This window comes from Lontra canadensis, unplaced genomic scaffold (assembly GCF_010015895.1).
Source record: "Lontra canadensis isolate GAN:19392208 unplaced genomic scaffold, GSC_riverotter_1.0 scaffold125, whole genome shotgun sequence".
NCBI lineage: Eukaryota > Metazoa > Chordata > Mammalia > Carnivora > Mustelidae > Lontra > Lontra canadensis.
The window spans coordinates 4,846,526-4,870,271 of NW_022631119.1; the positions used below are offsets into that span (position 1 = coordinate 4,846,526).

The window sequence follows — 23,746 nt, forward strand, 5'->3', positions numbered from 1 at the left end:
CAAAAGGGGAAACTGAGGTATGGTAACCTGCCAAAGTTAGTCAATGCTCAAGCTAGAGGTAATCTCAGGCCATCTGGCCCCAGATTAGATGTTCTGTTCTCCAGCACTAGAAGCAGAAGAAATAAGAGAACTGGAAGTATATTTCTTAAAACACAGAGCTGTCTGAAAAGAGGAATAGGAAATGGTTCTAAGTTTGTCCTGAGAGTAGGGGAGGGCTGAGATTTGAGCGGGAGGGGGCGGGAGGGGCCACAAGGGAGCTGGGAGCCTTCATCCCCTGCATCACAGACCAACAGGCATAATTGTAGTGGGGCTTTTAATCCGAGCTGGTAGATGGAATTCAGGGGCTACATGAACTTGGGTGGGAAAACCAATGACCTCTTTGCTTCTACTGCCCTATAACTCAGTAGTCCTCAAAATGTGGTCTGAGAATCCTTAAGACCTTTTCCAGGGACTTGATGAGGTCAAAACTCTTTCCACAATAATGCTAAAATGTGTTTGTCTTTTTCACTCTCCGAGGCTGCCTGACGGGTCATGACATATTGATATTACAGCTAATGGAATGTATGCATGCGTATTCTTGTGTTTTAAAAAACTTCTCATTTTAATTTTCTTACATGACAAATATCAGTAGATATAACCCATATATACAAAACCTCTTTGGAGTCCTTCATAATTTTCAAGAGGGTATAATTTAAGAACAACTGCTACGATTGAAATTTACCGTGTCGTTCTGTCTTATTTGCAGACTTCCAGCTCTGCCACGAGAAGGAATCAGGGGTGCCTGGGTGGCTCCGTCGGTTAGGTGTCCGACAATTAATTTCAGCTCAGGTCTTGATCTCGGGGTCATGAGAGGGAGCTCTGTGCTGGGCATGGAGCCTGCTTAAGATTCTCTTTCCTTCTCCCTCTGCCCCTCCCCCCACACTCCCTCTCTCTCTGAAAGCAAGCAAGCAAGCGGTCAAAGATGCTTTCACATCCCACTGCAGTCATTTAGGTCTCTCACACATCTGTGCACTCACTGAAACTTCCGAGTTACGATAATTTTTGGAGCCTGCGTAGATCTCGAAGCTTAATGCATTAAGAAAGAAGCACTTGGGGCACCTTGGTGGCTCAGTGGGTTAAGCCTCTGCCTTCAGCTCAGCTCATGATCTCAGGGTCCTGGGATGGAACCCCACATCGGGCTCTCTGCTCAGCAGAGAGCTTCCCCTCCTCTCTCTCTGCCTGCCTCTCTGCCTACTTGTGATCTCTGTCTGTCAAATAAATAAATAAAATCTTTAAAAAAAAGAAGAAGCAGCACATATCTTACTTTAACACACATTTGTTTAAAAAATATTTTTAGGGGCACCTGGCTGGCTCAGTCAGAAAATGATGTGACCCTTGATCTCAGGGTTATGAGTTTGAGCCCCACCTGGGGCATAGAGAGTACTTAAATAAATACTTAAAAAAAGATTTCCATAAAAAAATATTTCTATAATTCAGTAGCATTGGATTCCAAATCAGTGTCCAAAATCTGTGTACCCAACAGGCGGAACTGCTATACTTTATGGGTTCTGTTTGTTTGTTTGAGAGACAGTGACAGAGAGAGAGAGAGAAGAAAACAAGCAGGGGGAGCAGCAGAGGGAGTGGAGAAGCAGACTCCCGCCAGGGAGCCCGATGATACCGATGTGCTTGCTGGACTTGTCCCAGGACCCAGAGATCCTGACCTGAGCCGAAGGCAGACCTGTAACAGACTGGGCCACCCAGTGCCCCAAACTGCTATACTTTGAATTAAAAAAGCCAAGTGGTTGGGTCATTTTATCTACTGATAGGAAGGGAGAACAATGAAAAACCTGGACCCTCCAGTCTTTTCCTGCTGCTGGGGTAACCTCCGAACATATTTTGTGGGAAGCCACTCTCAACCTTCAAACAGCCCATGAAGGTTTACAGGAAAATTCTCACTGGCTCCCACCTAGACCCCAGGGCAATTTCTGGAGTTCATGCATTCATCATAATAAAAAAGCTGATTCTTATCCAGCCCTTACTCTGGGCCAGGTGGCAGTGTTCTCAGCATGAAATTTCATGCCTCATCTGGTTTAATCCTCTCAATAGCCCTTAGGATATGTACTATTATTCCCTTGGTTTTACAGGTGAAGAAGCCGAGAGGCTCCGCGAGGTTAAGTAACCTGCCTAGGGCGCCCAGCTCAGAAGCAGCACTGCCTTTCCCGGATTTTTATTTTGTGTTTTCAGTATGCCTCTGGGTGGAGTGGGGGTTCTTGGCGGTGTGTGTGTGTGGGGGGTGGAATCCGTGGGCTAAGCTTGGAGAAGGAGGAAGGAGGAAGGAATGGCGAGGAAGAGGAGCCGGGAAGGGATAGGGGAATCCCCTGGGTCGCAGGCCCCGGCTGGCGGCACAGCTGCCTACCGGGGGACCTGGCAGGGCCGGGGGTGGGAGCCAGTGTCCGTGCCCTGGGGACTCCGCAGTCGCGGGGTGGGGTGGCTGGGGGACGAGCTCAGCCTTACCTGTCAGGGCGCTCACTTGGTGGTCAGCCTGGAGGTGTAGGCTGAGGCGTACCAAACCTTTCTGGATCCCCCTTCCCAACCCCCGCCTTGTGGGGCGGGGCGGGGGGGTTGCTGGTGGGCGTGAGGCGCTCAGGACGGGCCGGACCTGTGAGACCCGGGGCCCCGGTTGCCTGGGGAGCCTGTCACTTCGAGAAGGCAGGCTCTTCCGGGGCTGGGACAGCTGTGGGCGGCAGGATGCCATGGTACCAGCAAACTCATAAATACCGCCTCCTCACTGGTGGCCGGAGACGTGCGCGCGCGTGCGGGCAGCTGGCGCCCGAGGGTGAGCCGGGGACCGGGAGGGAGTCCCCTGCCCCTTCTCCCAGCCTCCGGGCTGACGGTCCTGGGCTGGCTGGGCACCTCCCCCCGCAGGTCCTCTGGGAGCTGGAGAGCAAACTGGAGCCGGGGAAAAGGGCTGGGAGAAGGGGAGTGGGTGTGCAGGGGCAGGGCTGGGGGGATGGGGTCACCAAGGCAGGATGGTATGCCGATGGGGGGATAGAGGGGAAGGGGCCGCTCCAGGTAGGATGGAAATTCTGGGGGGACCTGGGGATGGAGTGAGGGATTGGGTCACTCAGACCAAAATGGAAGTCTGGATGCTGAAATACAGAGTGATGAGCTCTGAGAGCAGGGAGCAATGCTAGGGGAGGAGGCCATAGGTCCAAGAAGCTGGGGTTGCTAAGAGCAGGATGGAATGAATGCTGGCGATGGAGTTGCCAAGGACAACTCTCTACATGGAGTCGCCACCCCACTCCCAAACCTCTCGCTGAGAGTGAGATGTGGGTAAGAGCCAGGGCTCTGGAACCAGGACCCCAGGGCTCCAGCTCCAGCCCCATCAGTCCTAGCTGTGCAGGGAATCACTGTGGCTCATTGTCCTCATCTGTGATACGGCAGTCATGATCATAGCAGCCACCACACATAGGAATGTTGTGAGGCTCCCATGAGTTAATCTATGCAAAGTGCTTAGCACACAGCGAGTCTCAGGACATTTGGTTCTGGGTAGTGATCAGTATTTTTGTTTTCTCTCTAGCATCTGGATAACCATCCCCTTGAAGACCCCCCCCCATCCTGCCTCCTGCCCCTGACGTTGCCCAATCTCCCTCCACTCTCCATCTTCCCAGCCCCTTTGTGCTATTCTGGACCACATCTGATCTACTGTGGACCCCTCCCCTTCCCCATCTGCCCCACCCCCCCAACACTGTCCCCTTACCATGCGCCCCCTTTGTCCCTGCTGGTCCTGCTGCTGTCTGCTCCTGGTTTTCTCCTTGGAAGTCCTGGGGACCCCAGTGGCTCCCAAGGCTGCCCCTGAGCAAGTCCACCTGTCCTACCCAGGTAAGTTTCTGGGACCACTTTCTGGGCATTTCCCAGGGAGGCCCAGTGGGTTGGGGACTCAGAATCCCACGCAGATTGCTGTGGAACCCTGGGGGGTGGCTTGCTCTTCCTGAACCTCAGTTATCTGGCTCTATTAAATGGGGGTTCCAAGCAGTAGTGCACCTGGCTATGTGGGAAATGATTATGGTGTCCAGGCTGTAATAAGTGTTCTCCAAAGGGGACCACTGTTGTCCTTGCTCATTGTGTCCCCACAAAGCTGCTTCCTGATCCTTGATCTAAGGGTGGTCATAGGCCTTGAACTCTGGACGCTTTGGACCCAAACTTCTTGGGTTTTAATCCCTGCTTTGCTACTTACTTGCTGTGTGACTGTGGGCAAGTGACTTAACCTCTCTGGTCTCAGCTTCCTCATCTGGACAATGGGAAAGTACTAGTGGGACCTCATAAAGGAGAGCTCTTACCTGTGAAGTGGCAAAATGGAGTAGAGCCAAGGGTTGTTTTGTCTCAGGGTCCCTTTTTGGTCTCGGTCCCTTTGCACAGCTAAAGATGATTGAGAACCTCAAAGAGCTTTAGTTTATGTGAGTTATATCCATAATATTTGCCATATTAGAGACTAAAATGGAGGCATTTAAACATGTTTAAGTCATTGAAAATGAGCAGTAACACATCCATTCTGTGTTAAGGTAAATGGCATTTTGCATGAAAAATAACTGTACTATACAAAAGAAAAGAAACCTAATGAGAAGAGTGGCATTGGTTTACATCTTTTTAAGTCTCTTTAACGTCTGGCTTAATAGGAGGCAGCCAGATTCTCCCCACATCTGCTTCTGCTGTTTTCTGTTTCGATGTGCTGCTTTGGATGATATATACGAAGAAAATTTGGTCTCACGCAGACTCCGGGTTGAAACAGGGAGGAGGATTTTAAAAGGAGTTTCAAATAATTGTGCCCTATTCCCTTTTTTTTTTTTTTTAATGACTGTGGCTTTCTTTCTTTCTTTCTTTCTTTTATTTATTTGACAGAGAGAGAGATCACAAGTAGGCAGAGAGGCAGGCAGAGAGAGAGGAGGAAGCAGGTTCCCCGCTGAGCAGAAAGCCTGATGTGGGGCTCGATCCCAGGACCCGGAGATCATGACCTGAGCTGAAGGGAGAGGTTTTAGCCCATTGAACCACCCAGGTGCCCCCTATTCCTTTTTGATACCAGACTGAAACTCAAAACACAGCCCTTTCTGTCTTTCAAATACTTTTAGATTTTTATTTTTATTTTTTTTAAAGATTTTATTTGTTTATTTGAGAGAGAGAATGAGAGAGAGAAAGAGCATGAGAAGTGGGAGGGTCAGAGGGAGAAGCAGACTCTGTGGAGCAGGGAGCCTGATTCGGGACTTGATCCCAGGACTCCAGGATCATGACCCGAGCCGAAGGCAGTCACTTAACCAACTGAGCCACCCAGGCATCCCTAGCTTTTTATTTTGAATTAACTTTCGACTTATGGAAAAGTTGCAAAGATAATGCAGAATTCCTGTATCCCCGTCACCCAACTTCCCCTAATGCCAGTGTCTTATGTACCTATTATCAAAGCTAAGAAATTAACATTGGCATCATATCTCTAACTGGACCAAGGACCTTGTTTGGGTTTCACCGATTTTTCCACTAATCCGATCCACGATCCCACATGGCATCCCGCTGCCGCCTCTAGTCTCCTAGCTGGGACAGTTCTTCAGGCTTCCCTTGTTTTTTGATGTCCTTGACACTTGGAAGGAAGATCGTTTCTTGCAGGTTAGTTGCAGTGCAGAATCTGAAACCAGGTGAATAAACTGGCTTTGGCGTCTGTTGGCCAACTGACCTTGGACAAGGCACTTTGCCTGGAGACTTCTATAAAATGGAATGGCAGTGAAACCCATCTTGTGGGCGCTGCTGTGAAAATCCAGTGGGATGACAGGGATTTCTTGTTAGGTCTGCACAGCAACAATAGCAGATCTGGTCTAAGTGTGTCAGAGGGATAACTCACTTAGCCTCAGATTGGATATTAAGCTGTAGGTTCTACTGCTACTCCCATGTTACGGAAGAGTAAACTGAGGCTCATAGAGAAGGTCTGACCTCGGGTCACAGAGTCAGGAATTCGCAGCCCGGCAGACTGGCTCAAAGAGCCCACAATACTTACTTTAAACTTGAACTTAGTACTAATTTTAGATTTAACAGAAAATTTATAAAAATATTACAGAGTTCCCACATTCCACTCACTCAGTTTCTCCTGCTGTTATGTTAGCATCTTACATAATTACAGTATGTTTATTAGTTATTTAAAAATTTTTTTAAATTTTATTTATTTATTTGACAGAGATCACAAGTAGGCAGAGAGGCAGACCGAGAGAGAGGAGGAAGCAGACTCCCCGCTGAGCAGAGAGCCCGATGAGGGGCCCGATCCCAGGACCCCGAGATCATGAGCTGAGCCGAAGGCAGAGGCTTTAACCCACTGAGCCACCCAAGCACCCCCCCCAATTTTTTTTTTTAAGAGAGAGTGAGCACATGCATGCAGGGGGAAGGGAGGGGCAGAGAGAGTGGGAGGGAGAGAATCTTAAGCAGACTCCATGCCCAGCTTGGAGCTGACTTGCAGCTCCATCTCACAACCCTGAGATCATGACCTGAGCTGAAATCAAGAGTTGGACACTTACCTGACTGAGCCACCCAGGTGCCCTAATATGTTTATTAAAACCAGGAAGTCGGGCACCTGGGTGGTTCAGTCAGTTAAGCGTCTGCTTTCAGCTCAGGTCTCGATCTCAGGGTCTTGGGGTGGGGAGCTCCGTGTTGGGATCCCTGCTCAGCGGGGAGCCTGCTTCTCCCTCTGTTGCTCCCCCCAACTCGTGTTCTCTCACACACCTGCTCTCTCTCTCAAATAAATAAATAAATAAATAAATAAAATCTTAAGGAAAAAAACCACAGGAAGTTAACATTGGTACAATAGTCTATTAACTAAACTACAGACCCTGTTGGAATGTCAGCAGTTTTCCCACTTGGTGCTGACATAGCTCATTGCTGTTACTGGTGACGCTGACCTTTGTTGTGTGGTTACAGTGGTGCCTGCTGGGTTTCTCCACCATAGGATTTTTCTTCTTCCCTTTGCGGCTAATAAATATCTTGGGGGAGATTCCTTGAGACCGTGCAAATTATGTTTCTCTTGAGACTTCTGCCCCCTGATTTTAGCGTCTGTTGGTCGATCTTGCCTGTGACAATTATTAGCATGGTGTTTGCCTAATTGTGACATTGTGGCTTTCTAATTCTTTCTCTCTGTCTAATGGAAATTTTACTCTAAGGAAATCTGTCCCTTCCCTCCTCCATCCATCCATTCACTTATTAATTTCTATATTTCAGTATTGACTTACAGATATTTATTTTGATTCCTTGGATTAAATATCCAATATCATCATTATTTATCTTGTGACTCGAACTGTCCCGGGTTTGGTCTTTGGAATTCCTTTGGATGGATTTCTGTGTTCTTTTGACAAGCCCCCGTCATTTCTTGAGCACTCCCCCACTTTCTGGCACCACGTGTTATTCCGGGCTGATCTTGTCTATTTCCTGCCCGGTGTTTGGAATCAACCGCATCTGCAAGGAGCCCTGGTTTCTTTTGCTGGAGAGTGGGTATTTAGAAACTAAGATCTGAGCGCTGGGTGTGTTCGTGGCTACCGGGGTATCATGGTTTCCAGGCCCTTACACAAATGTGTGTGTGTGTCACATGCACCCGCACAGATCTCGAGTTCCCTATCTGTATGTATATAGCTCTTACCATGAGATCATACTGATACCTCTGATTCTAGTCCAACATCACGGGCTTATTTTAGCCGCCTTCTTTCCTTATTTGTAACTTCTTTCTCCAGCATTGCAAAACCTACCTCCCACTTCTACAGTATACTTAGGTATTTGTTTGATGCAAGTATAGGCATGAAGCAGTTTCACTCTCCATCTTCCCATCCCCTTTGTACTGTTCTGGACCACATCTGATCTACCGTGGACCGCTCCCCTTTCCCATCGGTCCCCCACCCCACACACTGTCCCCTTACCATGCTCCCCCTTTGCTGTTTCCCTGTAAGAACATTCACTAGGTGACAACGTGTATGTGCAGTCCTTTTTCTCTGTAGTCTTTTTTTTTAAGATTTTATTTACTTATCTGAGAGAGAGAGACAGAGATAGCGACAGAGATCATGAGTGGGAAGGAGAGGGAGAAGCAGGCTCCCCATGAAGCAGGGAGCCCAACATGGGGCTTGATCCCAGGACCCCAAGATCATAACCCGAGCTGAAAGCAGGTGCTTAACCAACTGAGCCACCCAGTTGCCTCCTCTGTAGTCTTTTTAAGAGCATTTTTTAATTACTGAAGTATAAGTTGACATCCAATGTTATGTTAGTTTCATAGCGACAGTGAAGGTAGTCACCGTCTATCACCACGCCATGTTAGTACAATATACTTGGCTATATTCCCTGTGCTTTTTTCATCTCCGTGGCTTATTTATATTTTATGACTGGAAGTTTGTAACTTTTTGCTATAGTCTTACAGCGTCCAGTCAAGACCTACCCCATGGTGACCCACCCCTCTGCATGAGTGCTTTATTTACTTTGTAAATATAGTTATATCCATTGGTCAGTGTTTATACTCCATGCTGGCTTCTTCCTGCATTGTTATTGTAATTGTTAGTTTATTTGGGGTGTGTGTGAAGGAAATATGGAACATGACTATAATTCTAAGAGTCAGAATTACACTAAAAAGGTAGTAGTTTTCCGTCCTGGTCTTTCCTGCTCTGTACCTGTCTCTCCTTTTCTACCCCACTCCCATCAACCCCAGGTAAGTAACCCATGTCTTTCCTTTCTGCTGGATCCTTCCTGTATTTCTTCCATACAGATGAGTACGTACCTGCGTCTATCCTCTTACATAAAGAGTAGGCGACTCTCTTTGTGTACCTTGCTTTGTTAATTTCACTGGTTCTCCTGGATGTCATTCCTAGAACTTGTCCTCCTTCTGTGGATAGCTCCCTTGTGCTCCACTGTCTGGCGGTTACATAGTCACTTCAGCCCGTCTCTTAGGGGTGGGCGTTTTGGTCATTTCCAATATGTTGTGATTACGAACAGGGCTGCAATGAAGAATCTGGATCACATGCATTCTCCTGTTCTTGGGACAGGAGCACATGCTCTTAACATCAGCCTATAGACCATGTGGTGTGTTGAAAACCTTGATTTGGTGGCTGGCATTTAAGAATTTTGAGTTAATCACTTCAAAATTTGGATTTATTGGGGCCCCTGGGGGGCTCAGTCCATTAAGCATCTGGCTTCAGCTCAGGTCATGATCTCAGGGTCCTGGGATCAAGCCCCACATTGTCTGCCTCTACTCAGTGGGGAATCTGCTTGTCCCTCTCCCTTTGCCCTGCCCCCCCCCATGCAAAGAAATACACAAAAAATCTTTTGTATTTTTTGTTTGGATTTCTCTATCTATCTATGTTCCTAACATATAAAAATCACGGTATAGAGACTTACTCTAGAAGTCTCTAAGACAGATTTAGGGATACTGGGCCGGCTTCCAACATGGAGACCAAGCTATGGCTGCCCCTTTAAAACAGGGCAGATCTACAGTTCGCCTCACATTCCATCACTCTCATTGGCCTGACTCCTTCCAGCTGGACTTTGTCCCCGTTTATATGACCTAGCAGGCTTCTAGACATCCAAGTTTATAACCCCTCAGTGATGTCATGTATGCAAAACGTTTGGCACGAGGGCTGCATGCAGTAAATAATGATATTAAGATTAATGTCCATTCACTCATGGAATCCTAACAGCACTGTCCCAAGTGCTTTGCTTGTGTTTAAGCCTCACAGAAACCCTTAGAGTAGAAACCATTATTATTCCACTTTACAGATAAGGAAACCGAGGCGCAGAGAGGTGAAGGGAGGTGCCCAGGGAAGCACAGCTTGGGAATGGCAAGGCTGGGCTTTCACCTGGGAAGCTCCGGCACCCGTGTCCCTAACTACTAGTGTTCCCCGCTGTTGGCTCTCACCCCTCACTCTGTCCGCCCCTCCTCCCCTGCTCCAGCTCAGGCCTCACTGCCGGCCTGCTCTGCCCTTCCTCCCTAGGTGAGCCGGGTGCCATGACGGTCACCTGGACCACGTGGGTCCCCACCCCTTCCGAAGTGCAGTTCGGGCTGCAGCTTGCGGGGCCCCTGCCCCTCCGGGCCCAGGGCACCTTCAGCCCCTTTGTGGATGGGGGCGCTCTCCGGCGGAAACTCTACATACACCGGGTCACACTGCGGGGGCTGCTGCCGGGGGTCCAGTATGGTGAGAGGGGCCCCAGGCCCCAGTGCTGAGGGGGGAACAGGAAGAGGAGTGGGGTGTGGACTAGAAGCTGCCACTGGCAGGGGGCTCAGGCGGAGCTGGTAACGCCTCTCTTATGAGACTCTGGCATGAGAATGGGAGGTGCTGGGGTCTGGGGCGAGGTGGACCAAAGGGCATGGGTCAGAACCCCACAATCCCCACTTCCTTCCCCCACCCACTGAAGATGGGTTGGGGGAGCAGGGTGGAGGCAGCCGGGGGTGCTCCTAGCTGACTGTGACCTTCCCCTCTCCCTCAGTTTACCGCTGCGGCAGTTCCCAGGGCTGGAGCCGTCGGTTCCGCTTCCGGGCCCTGAAGAATGGTCCCCACTGGAGCCCCCGTCTGGCTGTGTTTGGGGACCTGGGAGCTGAAAACCCGAAGGCCTTCCCGCGGCTGCGCAGGGACACCCAGAAGGGCATGTACGATGCTGTTCTGCATGTGGGTGAGGCATTGGCAAGGGCATGCCTGGAGGTGTGGGGTGGGGCTTGGGAGTGAGGTGATCCAGGGGGTATCGAGGGCACCAGGCTGGGGTTAGCGTGGTTCTCAAGGGACAGGCGATGAGACACCGGCTCCGGAGAGGGTGTCTGTGTTAACCAGTCTGCCCAGGTTCAAATTGCAGCTCCAACAGAGAGCCGCGTGCCTTGTTGGTTTTGTCCTCTGCGTTACTACAGTGAGGGCTAAGGCCGGTCCCGAATTCATGGGACTGTCGTGATGACTACGTAAGTGACCTTGCTTGGCATGCTGTAAGTGCCATGTGTTCCCTGTCATTATCATTGCTGCTGTGGCTTCAGGGGACAGGGACATGGATGGGAGACAGAGATTGGGGCTGATACGGTTCACGACTGCACACTCTGGAACCAGACTCCCAGGGCCTGATTCCTGGATCTTTACTAACTAGCACCATGACCTTGCATGAGCACGTAACCCCTCTGGGCCTTAGTTTCCCCATCTGAAGTGGGGTAATAATGACATCCACCTCAGAGGGTATTTGGAAAATTCAGGTGATCAAGTATATAAAGCATTTGGAACTGTGCCTGATACAAAACCAGTACCAGATCGTGTCAGTGTTAAGGCTTTTGTCCTGGGAGGGGAGAAGAAGGTGGGCAGAGATGGTGGCCTGTGTGATCAGAGCATGGGAGACCAGTGTTGTCTCCACGGGTGGGGTGGGGGGGGGGGGGGGCGCTCAGGAGCTATTCAGGAAATAGCTCCAAGTGCACAGGCAGGTGGTGTGAGGTAGGGATCAGAGAACCAGGATGGCTCGGGGTCAGGGGCTGCAGCCGTCAGGTCTTTCGGTTCTGGCAAGAGGAGAGCAGGGTCTGGGTCCTTACTCTCCCCTCCCCCCCAACCCCCGGCTCCCCAGGAGACTTCGCCTACAACATGGATCAGGACAATGCTCGTGTCGGGGACAAGTTCATGCGGCTCATCGAGCCTGTGGCTGCCAGCCTGCCCTACATGACGTGCCCTGGGAATCATGAGGAACGCTAGTGAGGGCCCGGGGCTTCAGGGCGGGTGTGGGCCTGACCAGTGCAAAGAGACGTGTCCTTCTGAGTGTCTCACCTTAGTCCCTCAACCTACAGCAGTGCATGAGCAGTAGTGAGAGGAGAGGAGACAAAGGCTGGACTGGGAGCGAGACCTGGCCTGGCAGTGGGGTGGTGGGGGCAGCGGGCCGAGGAACCCAGACCCTCTCCTCACCCGTTCACTTCCTTTTATCCAGCAACTTCTCTAACTACAAGGCTCGCTTCAGCATGCCAGGGAACAATGAAGGCCTGTGGTACAGGTAATTTGGGGGATCCTGGGGACTGGAGGATGGATGGAAGATGCCAGAGAGACTCCCACTTCTGACCCATGCCCTTTAACCTCTCCAGCTGGGACCTGGGCCCTGCACATATCATCTCCTTCTCCACCGAGGTATACTTCTTCCTCAGTTATGGCCGCCACCTGGTAGAGAGACAGTTCCACTGGCTGGAGAGCGACCTCCAGGTAACACGGGTGGTTACCCTTGCCCGGCCTCCCCTCCCCCTCCCTTACCCTGCCCCTCACCCTCATCCCACCCCTCACCCTCTCTCTAGAAAGCCAATAAGAACCGGGCAGCCCGGCCGTGGATCATTACCATGGGCCACCGGCCCATGTACTGTTCCAATGCCGATTTGGATGACTGTACGTGGCATGAAAGCAAGGTGAGGACCCCTCCCTGGGGTGGGGTGCCAAGAGCCAGGCAGGGGAGGTGCCCAGCCTGAGTCCCCCATTCCCCTCCTTGTGCGCCCTGCCCAGGTTCGCAAAGGCCTCCGTGGCAAGTTCTATGGGTTGGAGGATCTTTTCTACAAATACGGTGAGTGACCTGGGGACCCCCCCCCCCCCCCCCCAATCTCTCTGGGATCAGGCAGCTTGACCCCAACTTGTTCTGTTTCAGGGGTTGACCTGCAGCTGTGGGCTCACGAGCACTCCTACGAACGCCTGTGGCCCATTTACAACTACCAGGTAAGGCTCAGGGAGGGCCGGTGTCAGTGTCGGTGGACCCCAGGACACCCAGGGCTTGGCCTGGTGTGACACACCCCTCTCCCTTGTTCCTGTTTCCAGGTATTTAATGGCAGCCAAGAGATGCCTTACACCAACCCTCGAGGCCCCGTCCACATCATCACGGGATCTGCTGTGAGCATCACAGGGGGAGGGTGGCTTGGCTTCTTGCCTCTTGATTTTAACTGCCTCTTGTACTGGCCAGGTGTTTATACAGCTGCTGTCCCCACCTCTCCCCCACTCCCTGAGAGCTTAGGTAGCCCTCGTCACAGGTCCATTGTACGGATGTGGAAACAGAGGCTTGGGCAGTCAAATCTCATTCAGTCCCAGGCTCAACAAGTGGTAGGGATTGGGGGCGGGGCTTGCCCAGGTTTACCGGATGGACCCAAAGGCAGAGGGCTTCTTATTATCTTCACTGCCACTGAACTCCAGACTCCGTTCACTTTCCACCAAATTTCTCCCTGATGTCCGCTTTCTGTTCCAAGTTCCCACATTCGAGTTAGTTACTGTGTCTCTTGAGTCTTTGCTTGTCTTTCATCCTGCACATTTTGCAAAACTCCTGGCCAGCAGTTTTGCAGCAGGCCCCCTGGTCTGGGTTTATGTGTCATTTGGCTGAGATTCAGGTTACACATTTTGGGCAAGGCGATCGTAGAAGTGATGTTGTGTTCTCCTCGGTGCATGGGACCTGGGGCTCCTGCCGTCTGTGTTTCTCTGAATCACCTGGTTAAGGAAGTTACTCCACTGTAAAGTTATTATATCTCCCTTTCTAGTTAATAAGTATCTTCAGGGAGATACTTTCCGGCCATTTGCAAATCTCCTGTCTCTCCTCCAACTTTCACCCACCGATTTTCAAATCCCCTGTGGGTCCTGCTGGCAACAGTTATTACTGTGATGTTCTAGTGGGAAGTTTCTGTTTCCCTCATTCCTCCAGGATTGATTAATTAGAGTCCTCTCGTGAGGAAGAGTCGTCCCTTCCGTCCCATCTATGTAGTTTGTTACTGATTTATACCGGTGTGGACTCACGGGTAATTATTGTATCCTGTGGGCGATAATCCAATAAGATTGTGATTTATGCTACTGATCACTTTGCTCCGGGTTGGGCCACTGGGAACTCTTCAGGTCTGAGCGCCCCTGTCATTTTGTGAGCTCTTTCTTATTTTTTGGCCCTATTGGGTGCTGCAGAGATTCTTGCGTTTTCCTGCCCCTCCCCTCTCTGCCTTGGAATCACTCACTTCTGCAAGGAGAGGGGGCTTATTTTTTAAGCTGGTTCTTAGGAATTAGTAAGATCGAAGTAAGAACCACTTGTGATAAAAATTCACATAGTGGGGCTCCTGGGTGGCTCAGTGGGTTGAAGCCTCTGCCTTCGGCTCAGGTCGTGATCTCAGAGTCCTGGGATCGAGCACAGCATCGGGCTCTCTGCTCAGCAGGGAGCCTGCTTCCTCCTCTCTCTGCCTGCCTCTCTGCCTACTTGTGATCTCTGTCTGTCAAATAAATAAATAAAATCTTAAAAAAAAAAGTTTAAAAAAGTTCACACAGTGCACAGGGTGGCTGGGTGGCTTAGTGGGTCAAGGGTCTGCCTTTGGCTAAAGTCATGATCCCAGGGTCCTGGGACGGAGTCCCCACTTCTGTGATCCATCTCCTTCTGTGATCCATCTCTCTCTCTCTCTCTCTCAAATAATAAAATCTTTAAAAATATTTTTAGGGGCGCCTGGGTGGCTCAGTGGGTTAAAGCCTCTGCCTTCGGCTCAGGTCAAGATCTCAGGGTCCTGGGATCAAGCCCCGCATCGGGCTCTCTGCTCAGCAGGGAGCCTGCTTCACCCTCTCTCTGCCTGCCTCATTGTGTACTTGTGATATCTCTCTCTCTCTGTGTCAAATAAATAAATAAAATCTTTAGATAAATATATATATATTTTTTAAATATTCAGACCGCTAGGGCGCCTGGGTGGCTCAGTGGGTTAAAGCCTCTGCCTTGGGCTCAGGTCATGATCCCAGGGTCCTGGGATTGAGCCCCACATCAGGCGCTCTGCTCAGCAGGGAGCCTGCTTCCATCTCTCTCTCTCTCTCTGCCTGTCTCTCTGCCTCCTTGTGATCTCCGCCTGTCAAATAAATAAATAAATAAATAAAATCTAAAAAAAAAAAATTCAGACCGTGCAGAGGGCAAGAGTTTACAGTCCTTCTTCATCCCTCTCTGGGGTTCTGTCTCTTGGACGGCATTTTCAAATGTTCTCTGCATGTGCAATGGAGTAATGGTCTTGCTAGAGACGTGTCACTGTACTACCCCTTTGTAAAAAACAACTTGGATCGTGCTTCATCCCCTAGGAGGTTCTCAACTTTGGTGCACGTTACATGGGGAAGTCTTAAAACTCCAGCATCTGGACCCCATTCCAGAACAAACACCAGAATCTCTGAGAATGGAGCCCTGGCATTGGTCCAGTGCAGCCGCCACCTGGAGCAGGAAATACAATGTTATCAGCACCAGATGGCTCCTCAGACCCCTAGGTGATCGCTATTCTGAACTTGAACCAGTGCAGATGAGTTTTCCCTTCAATTTCCAATTTTGAAATTATTTCAGACTTACAGACAAGTTGCAAAAATAATAAGGAGTTTCCCTATCCCCAATGTTACCAATGTTTCCCAAACGTGAACATTTAACCGCATCTGTTTTTGATGTTTTGTTTGTTTGTTTTAAAGATTTATTTATTTGACAGACAGAGATCACAAGTAGGCAGAGAGGCAGGCAGAGAGAGAGGAGGAAGCAGGCTCCCTGCCAAGCAGAGAGCCCGATGCAGGACTCCAGCCTAGGACCCTGGGATCATGACCTGAGCCGAAGGCAGAGGCTTAACCCACTGAGCCACCCAGACGCCCCTGTATTGTTTGTTTTGAGAGTGAGAGAGCGCACATGTGCAAGCAGGTGTGTGTGAGCAGGGAGGGGAGAGGGAGTGGAGAGAGAATCCCAAGCAGGCCCCATGCCCAGGGAGGAGCCTGACACGGGGCTCGATCCCACGACCCCGAGATCATGACCTGAGACGAAATCAGGAGTCAGACACTCAATCAACTGAGCCACCCAGGCACCCTAACCACATCTGTTTTAATCTCTATGTTATCTTATTATTTTATTTGTCTGTGGCTATTATTATATTAATATTTTATAATATTTTTGTATCATATATAATGAATGATGATGAATATAGTATTCCTCCTGGAGAGATTGTGTGGGACTATGCCATAATCTGGTTAGTCCTCCGACTTGCACGGTCAGTTTGGCCATCTACTGATAAGCCTTGCTTCCATTCATGATTACAATGATGGCAGCAAAATGGTGATTTTTTTTCAAGGTCCCACATGCTCTCTGCTCATGCCAGCTGGCGTGGCTTCTGCAAGGCTGAGCACTCGCTCTCCCCCAGGGGCTGGTGACTTAAAAAGCCTTCTTGGAGGGTCTACCATGCCGACAGTGTCGAGACCCGTGACTTCTATCTATTCTTCAAATTGCATTTTCCCTTTTACTGTACATCTCGGCCCCCTTTCTGTGACACCCTGCTTTGTGACGGTCACGCCATGACGTATTTAACTGACCCCCACGATGGGCCTTTGGGTGCCTTCCAGCCTAGGGCTCTTAGAGAAAATGCCGCACTGGGCAGTCTCTCACAGCCAAGCTCTTTTCTAGAAGTCTTAGTGAGGTCAAGGCTTAACAGACTTTGTCTTCCTCGGGGACATCGGGGTCCTGGCCTGGGAGTTGTTTCTGCTGCTCTCGGATTCTCCACCCACCCCAGCCCTGGGTCTAAAGGGTTTTGTCTGGCAGGGCTGTGAGGAGCGGCTGACCCCCTTCTCCCTCTTCCCTCGGCCCTGGAGCGCCGTGCGCGTGAAGGAATACGGGTACACACGGCTACACATCCTCAACGGGACCCACCTCCACATCCAGCAGGTGTCAGACGACCAGGTCAGTGAGCGGTGTGCCCGATCGCCTGCCTGAGTAACGGGGCCCAGTGGGTTCTGGAGCCGATCCGTTAAAAGAATGGATTCCAGAGCTGGGAATCCTGGGTTCAAATCCTGCCTCGGCTACTTACAGGCTGGCTGACCTCCAGCAATTTATTTCACCTGTCCGAGCTACAGCTTTCCTGTCTGTTAAAGGGGATGATAATAGTTGATTGACCTATTATACATAAAGTGCTGAGAACAGTTTCCAAAGCATGGTAAATTCCATAGGTACTTATCAACCTGAAGCAGGGGCTGAAGAAGGTGGGTGGTAGGAGGCGGTGGAGGGAAACCAGTATGATTTGTGGCCAGCAGAAGTGGCCCAAGACTAGAAGGACCCAAATAATCACTGTTCAGCTTTATTTTTGCCATTGTAATTGTATTATATTTTTTAAAGACTTATTTATATATTTAAGAGGGGCGGGAGAAGGGCAGAGAAAGAGAGAGAGCCTCAAACAGGCTCTACACTGAGCACAGACCCTGACTCAGGGCTTGATCTCATGACCCTGAGGCTACCACCTGAGCTGAAATGAAGAATCGAACACTTAACTGAATACACCACCTAGATGCCCCTGCCTTCATCATTTTAAAAGAATAATAATTGTGATTTCTTGATCACCAGTTGTGTATCAGATGCTGGGCTAGCCTCTTTACATCTAGTAGCATTTTAATCACCACAACCATCCCATGGGATGGTTTTTCTTTCCTTTGTACAGACGAGAGCACGAAGGCTCAGAGAGGGGAAGTAATTTTCCAAGGGTCACACAGCTGGAGGGTGGCAGAGCTGGGATCTGACTGCAAAGACGATGTTCTTTTTATTATAAATAACTATCCTTTACTGAGCTGGGAATCGCTTCTCGGCCTTTTGGCTAAGATCAAGTGTACTGAGCGGGGCACGCACCAGAGGCAGGCTTTAAAGTTGTGTATTTATTGCATTCATTTCTCCCCTGTGTAGAGAATACGGAAGTGAGGCTCAGAGTTGGGAACACTCTTAAGGCCACGTAGAGAGCTGCTGTACTGGGCTGTCAGTGATGTTTGTCTGACTCCAGGGTCTGTGCTCATAATAACAGCTTAAACCTTACACAGTCCTTGCCATGTCCTGGGATCCCTTTTTAAAAAGCCCTCTATAGGGGTGCCTGGTTGGCCCAGTGTGTTAAAGCCTCTGCCTTCAGCTCAGGTCATGATCCCAGAATCCTGGGATTGAGCCCCGCATCGGGCTCTCTGCTCAGCAGAGAGCCTGCTTCCTCCTCTCTCTCTGCCTGCCTCTCTGCTTACTTGTGATCTCTGTTTGTCGAATAAATAAATAAAATATTTTAAAAAAATAAAAAAAATAAAAAGCCCTCTACAGGGCTGCTGGGTGGCTCAGTTGGTTAAGCGACTTCCTTCAGCTCAGGTTATGATCCTGAAGTCCTGGGATGGAGTCCCACATCGGGGTCCCTGCTTCGCAGGGAGTCTCCTTCTCTCTCTGACCCTCCCTCTTCTCATGCTCTCTCTCTCTCTCTTTCTCATTCTCTCTCTCAAATAAATAAATAAAATCTTAAAAAAAAAAGTTTAAAAAAAAGCCTTCTACAAATAATCTCATTGAATCCCCACAACATCTATGGTGTAGGTAATATTCCCAGCATCCCCACTTTTCAGATGAGGAAAACTGAGGCTCAGAGAGGTCTAGCCTTTTGCCCTAGGTCACACAGCCCATTAAAAATTCAGGTCCGTAGCCCTGGAGTCAGGACTTGCAGCTCTCATTACCTCCTTTGTTTTTGTCCCTTGCAGGATGGGAAGATTGTGGATGACATCTGGGTGGTGAGACCACTGGTTGACCGGATGATGTACCTCTAGGCACAGAGGCAGCTCTCATCAGGAACGCTGGGCCTTGCTGCTTTGGCTAGTGTGACCAGACACTGCCCAGGCCCAGGTGGAGAGTTGGGGCAGGCCTTGACTCCCAGCCGTTCTGAGGCCCCATGTGGGGTGCATGCAGCCCCGTGGCAGCTGGAGTAGCTCTCCCCTCCTGGAGAGGTGGGGGTACCACCAGCTGTGATGGGCAGGTCGGCGCCCAGGCACAGAGCAAAGCAGGGCAGGTGTGGGGCGGCTCAGCCCTGCTCCCCTGCATAGCACTGACAGGGCGGGGTGCCCACGGGACCCCAGGAATAAAGAGACTTACAGCTGTGGCTCTGTGGACTCTGCACTTCTCCCGGGGATGCCCCCTGGGCCGTCTCCCCACTCCCAATGCCCGCAGGGGCTTGGGGCCATTAGGACCCCTAAGTCAACAGAGTGGGTACGGCTGTCATGACACCACTCTCCAGCAGGTGGTGTTGGTGACTTTCTCCTCCTAAGCTGACCCTCAAGGCTCCCACTGCCCAAGGCACCCTAAACCAGTGTCGCCTTGTGCCTCAGTTTCCCAGCACTGAGAAGTGTTAACACTCCTGCCTCCAAGCTGGGGGTTCTGACAAGCCTAAGGATCTCACAGACCTGCTGTTCTCCTCCCCTTTCCCTTCCTTTTCTCCTCCCTGTCTCTATCCCCTTCCTTTTCGTGTATTCACCCATTATTTCTTGGGCATCTCCCATGTGCCAGGCCCTGGTCTCAGTCCTGGGAGACAGCTGTGAGCAAGCCAGAGATCTCTGCCTTCACAGAGCTGATAATCTAACCAGGGGGTTAGACAGCAGCAAACACAATGAATGAGAGAAGTGTAAAGCAGGGTAAAAATTGGGAAGCACTCTGAAAAAGCAGGGAAGGGGCCCGAGGGGGGACAGTGGCAGTTTTTACAGGGATAATCAGGGAGACCTCACCCGGAGGGTGAACATTTGATCTGAAGAGGTCTGAAGGAGAAGCCACAGGCAGAGTACTCCAGGCAGAGGAACAGCTGGTGCAAAGGCCCTGAGGCAGAAACACACTGGCCCTGCCAGGGTATCAGCGTGGCAGCCAGTGCATCCTGGGCAGAGTGAGTAGGGGAAGACAGAGACAGGGAGCTGATAGGGAAAGATCATGTGGGGCCTCATGGGGCCCAGGAGGACTTTGTCCTTTATCCATAGGAGGGCTCTGAGCTGGTGACAGACACATCTGACTGCAGGAGTCCTAGGCCAAGCTGGGCGCTGGCCCCAGGGCTGAGAGCTCCCCCAGGGCAGCCCGTGGGCTTCCAGCTTTGCAGGCCGACCTAACGTTATAGCTCCATGAGCTGTGAGCTGCGAGGGCTCAGCTTCCTCTTACTTACTCCCCTCACCACCCCCACAGTGCCCAAGGCACACTGGCTTCCTTCAGTTTCTTGAATTATGCGAAGCTTTTCCTCACCCTTGGTGGGCCCTCTCCCCACTCTCCCGGGCTCATCCTGGGCTGGCACCTTCTCAGCCTGAGGTCTCAGCTTTTCCTGACAGCCCCACCAAGGAGAGCTGCCCTCATTCTGTCCCGTCCCGCTTTACGTCACTTCTAGTTCTTAGCTTCCTGGAATCCTCTTACTGATTTATGCTTGTCTGTGGTCAGCCTGCGCCCTGGAGCTAAGGGTCTGTGCAGGAGGAGACCAGGGCCAACTTGTCCATTTGTGGGTCTGTCCCCTCCACCAACCCCTCCTAGACCCCTTCTCAGGCTGGGTGGCTGGCCCGTGCCCACTCATCCCAGCCCTGCCCTGGGCCGGCACTGTCTGGGGTGGCTTTGTCTCCCCCACTGGACTGTCAGCCCCAGGAGGGCGGGGTCCAGGGCTCACCCCAGCTCAGCCCAGCACAAGATAGTCACTTCATGAATACTTGTTGCCTTAATGAAGGCCACCACATGCCACGTGCTGGCTGGACAAGGCCAGGGACACGCCAGGGACAGCGATGAATCAGCCCTAGCCAGGCCCTGTAGGAGTTCACGGGCGAGCAGAGCAACGTGGTTACCCAACTCAGGTGACAGGCAATGAGGGCATGCCACTGAGGGAGGCACCCAGCCCGTGAGGTCGCCAGCCGCAGAGTCATGCATCGCTCACTGCAGCCAAAGCCTGAGCTGGTCCCCACGTGCACCTGGCGCGTTCCCTCCCAGGCCAGGGGAGGCTGCGAACAAGCCTGGGCCAGGGGGAGGGGGTCCACAGAGAGCAAAGGCCTGGCACTGGGGCTGGACAGAAATGGGGTTTGAATCTCAGCTCTGCCACTTACTGTGGGATGTGGAGTTGGCGGCCTGCTCTGAATGTCAGTTTCATCATCTGTCACAAAAGAATGATCCTTTCGGATCATCCTTTATGGCATGGCCTTGGGATTAAATGAAGCTGAAAGCCTTGATGTTGTCCTTGACTCTTCTTTTGCTCACATCCTGCATTTAATCAGCTAGCAAATTCTGTTGACTTTGTAAAGTCTATCTAGAAGCTGTCCCCTTCTCCCATCTCCAAGGCCTCCTACCCTGGTCCTGTCCATCTGTCCCTGGCCTCCTACCTGGTGTCCCTTCTGCGCCCCTCTCCCCTTTCCCCCCCATCCCCAGTCTGCTCTCTACATGTAGCCCAAGGGACTGGTGGACACCTGTGTCAGATCATGTCCCTCTTCTGCCTCAGCTTTCCTGCGGCTGCATCTCCCCTGGGGACACAGCCAGCGTCTTCCCTGCAGCCCACCCCACAGGATCTGCCCCTGTCACCTCCCTGTCCTCATCTCCCACTACTTGTCTCTGCCCACTCTGCTCCAGCCACACTGGCCTCAATGGTATCAGACAACTGGCTGTTTCCTCTGCCTGGGACACTGCCTCTGGGTACCTGCACGGCTCTCTCCCTCCCTCCTCCAAGCCTCCGCAGGGAGCCCTCCCCTGACCAACCCGTTTGAAATAGCACCCCACCCCCGACCTCCCATGGCCTTTCCCTGCTTTATTTTCCTTCAGGTCACTTCCACGTGTGGCCTGCTAAGAAAAGACATGTTTCATGATGTATTCTGTATCTCCTCCATCAGTAAGTGAGCTCTGGGGGTGCAGGGGTTCCTGGGTGTTTTGCCGGTTCTGTTTAGCCCCTAGTTCCAGAACCCAGAACATAGTGGTTGCCCAATAAACACTGGTTGAATGGATGAGGGGAGGCGGGAGAAATTCCGACAAAATGCTTAAAACAGCACCAGCGTCAAAGGAGCAGGTCAGAAAAAGTAGGAATGACAGTAATTTGGGTGAATCAGATAAAGGCCCAGCCCTTGGGGCTCCCCCTGCTGAGCACGCAGGAGACAGACATGTCCAGCCGACTGCAACACCTATGATGCGTGACAGGCTCAGGAAGTGACAGGTTGCTGGACTGAAGACCGTACAGCTTCTGGGAGGCAGAGCCAAGCAAGGCTTTAGAAGCCTACACAGATGGCTAGTAGGCTGGTGTGACTGCTCCTGGGAGGGGCAGCAGGGTCCCTGGGATGGCCTGGGAGGCCGTTTGGGGGTCTATGGAGAGACCAGAAGCGGGGAGCTGTGGGTCTCAGGATTCATTCATTAACAAATATTTTTTTACTGAAATCCTTCATTGCTCAGATCAGCCAGAAACGGGTTTTGCTGGCAGCAGGTAAGAACCAGGAAAGAACAAGGCACCCAACTGTGATCCAACTGTTGTAGGTACTGTGGTGGCCAAGATGACATTTTGGCCTTTGTGAGGCTGACATTCTACTGGGGGAGACAGAGAAGGAACAGTGAAAACAAAAATACTATCACCCGAGAATCCCGGGTGGTGATCAGAAGTGTGGAGAAAATGCAGAGGGAATTCAAGGTGGGAAGGCAAAGGGTGCTATCAGTATGGCGCCAAGGAAGGGCCTCTCGGAGGAGGTAACATTTACGCCAAAGGGCAGGTTGCTGGTCAAAAAAAAGACCTCTAAGAGTGATCCAGGTAGGGAAACCAGCAGGTGCAAAGGCCCTGAGGCAGGACTGAGACTGCGTGTCTCAGAGACCGCCAAGAGGCCAGAGTGACTGGTGTGGATTGAGAAGGATTACCAGATAAAATACAATGCCCAATTACATTTGAATTTCAGATACAGTATATAAATGTTTAGTCTAAATATGTCCCAAATATTGCGTGGGGACATGCCTATACTAAAAAATGACTTGAGGTTTATCTGAAATTCAACACTAGCTGGGCATCCTGTATTTTCATTGCCTAAATTTTTGTTGTAACTGTAGGAATGAGCAAGACAGGATGTGGAGGAGATGAGGACACAGAAAGGACAAAAAGTTCCTTTCTGAGTCCTGCGCACATGCCTGAGGAAGACAGGACGTTCTTTGAGTTCTTCGGCAGACCTCTGTTACTTGGCATCCCTACTCCCTGGGCAGAGGTGCATCCTCTCAGTCCTCCTCCCCCATCCTCTCTCCAGATCTCTGCTGCTGCTTTTCAGCAAATTAAAAAAAAAATAACAATATTGTCCTTTTACTTCAGTGGAGAAAGTAACACACTCATTGTTTAAAAAAAAAAAAAAAGATCAGGGGTGCCTGGCTGGCTTGGGCAGTGGAGTGTACAACTCTTGATCTCGGGGTTGTAGGTTTGAGCCCCACGTTGGGTGTAGAGATTACTTAAAAATAAATTCTTTTTAAAAAAAGAAACTCAGGGGCGCCTCAGTGGCTCAGCTGGGGTAAGTGTACGACTCTTAGTTTCAGCTCAGGTCATGATTCAGGGTCCTGAGATCAAGCCCCAGCATGGAGCCTGCTTAAGATTCTCTCTCTCTCCCTCTGCCCCTCCTACCTTCTCTTGCGCTCTAAATAAATAAATAAATAAAATCTTAAAAAAAGAAGAAGAAATTCAAACCATGCAATAAAGGATAAAGTAGAAAAGTAGAACCAGAAATTTCCTGGCTGTGCCATTCCTAACAGCTTGTAACTTTCAACATTTTCCTTTTTTCCCTCATATCCCGATTTCTTTCTTTTTTTTTTTTTTTTAATGAAAATACTATCATATGGTATGGGTAGGTTTGTACCTTGCTTTTTCTTTCCCGTATACATTAACATTGGCATAATATCTTCTCTGGTCTCTTTCTCTCTCTCTTTTTTCCATTTTTAAAAGTAAACTTCAGGGTGCCTTCATTGGGTTGAGCCTCTGCCTTGGGTTCGGTCATGATCTCAAGATCCTGGGATCAAGTTCCGCAGCAGGCTCCCTTCCTTCTCT

General features: G+C 50.6%; 2 protein-coding genes across 3 annotated transcripts in view; one reads left to right on the forward strand and one right to left on the reverse strand.

The window, feature by feature from the left end:
• FBXO17 (F-box protein 17) overlaps window positions 1–2,514 on the reverse strand; it is a 95,681-nt gene extending 93,167 nt beyond the window's left edge. The window contains exon 1 of the mRNA XM_032842200.1: window positions 2,494–2,514. The gene's annotated coding sequence lies outside the window, so the exon portion shown is untranslated. The remainder of the gene's footprint in view (window positions 1–2,493) is intronic.
• Window positions 2,515–2,581: 67 nt separating this feature from the next.
• ACP7 (acid phosphatase 7, tartrate resistant (putative)) lies at window positions 2,582–18,868 on the forward strand. Of its 2 annotated transcripts, XM_032842195.1 has the most exons (13): window positions 2,582–2,815; window positions 3,560–3,861; window positions 9,969–10,169; window positions 10,462–10,644; window positions 11,563–11,686; window positions 11,917–11,979; window positions 12,068–12,182; window positions 12,272–12,379; window positions 12,474–12,531; window positions 12,613–12,680; window positions 12,780–12,851; window positions 16,516–16,653; window positions 18,459–18,868. In XM_032842195.1, exons 2-13 carry the CDS (start codon window positions 3,741–3,743, stop codon window positions 18,522–18,524), a joined length of 1,317 nt encoding a protein of 438 aa, XP_032698086.1. In that variant the 5' UTR covers window positions 2,582–2,815; window positions 3,560–3,740; the 3' UTR covers window positions 18,525–18,868. The 2 variants fall into 2 exon arrangements, with proteins under 2 accessions (XP_032698086.1, XP_032698087.1); XM_032842196.1 differs by lacking the exon at window positions 9,969–10,169.
• The last annotated feature ends 4,878 nt before the right edge of the window (window positions 18,869–23,746 follow it).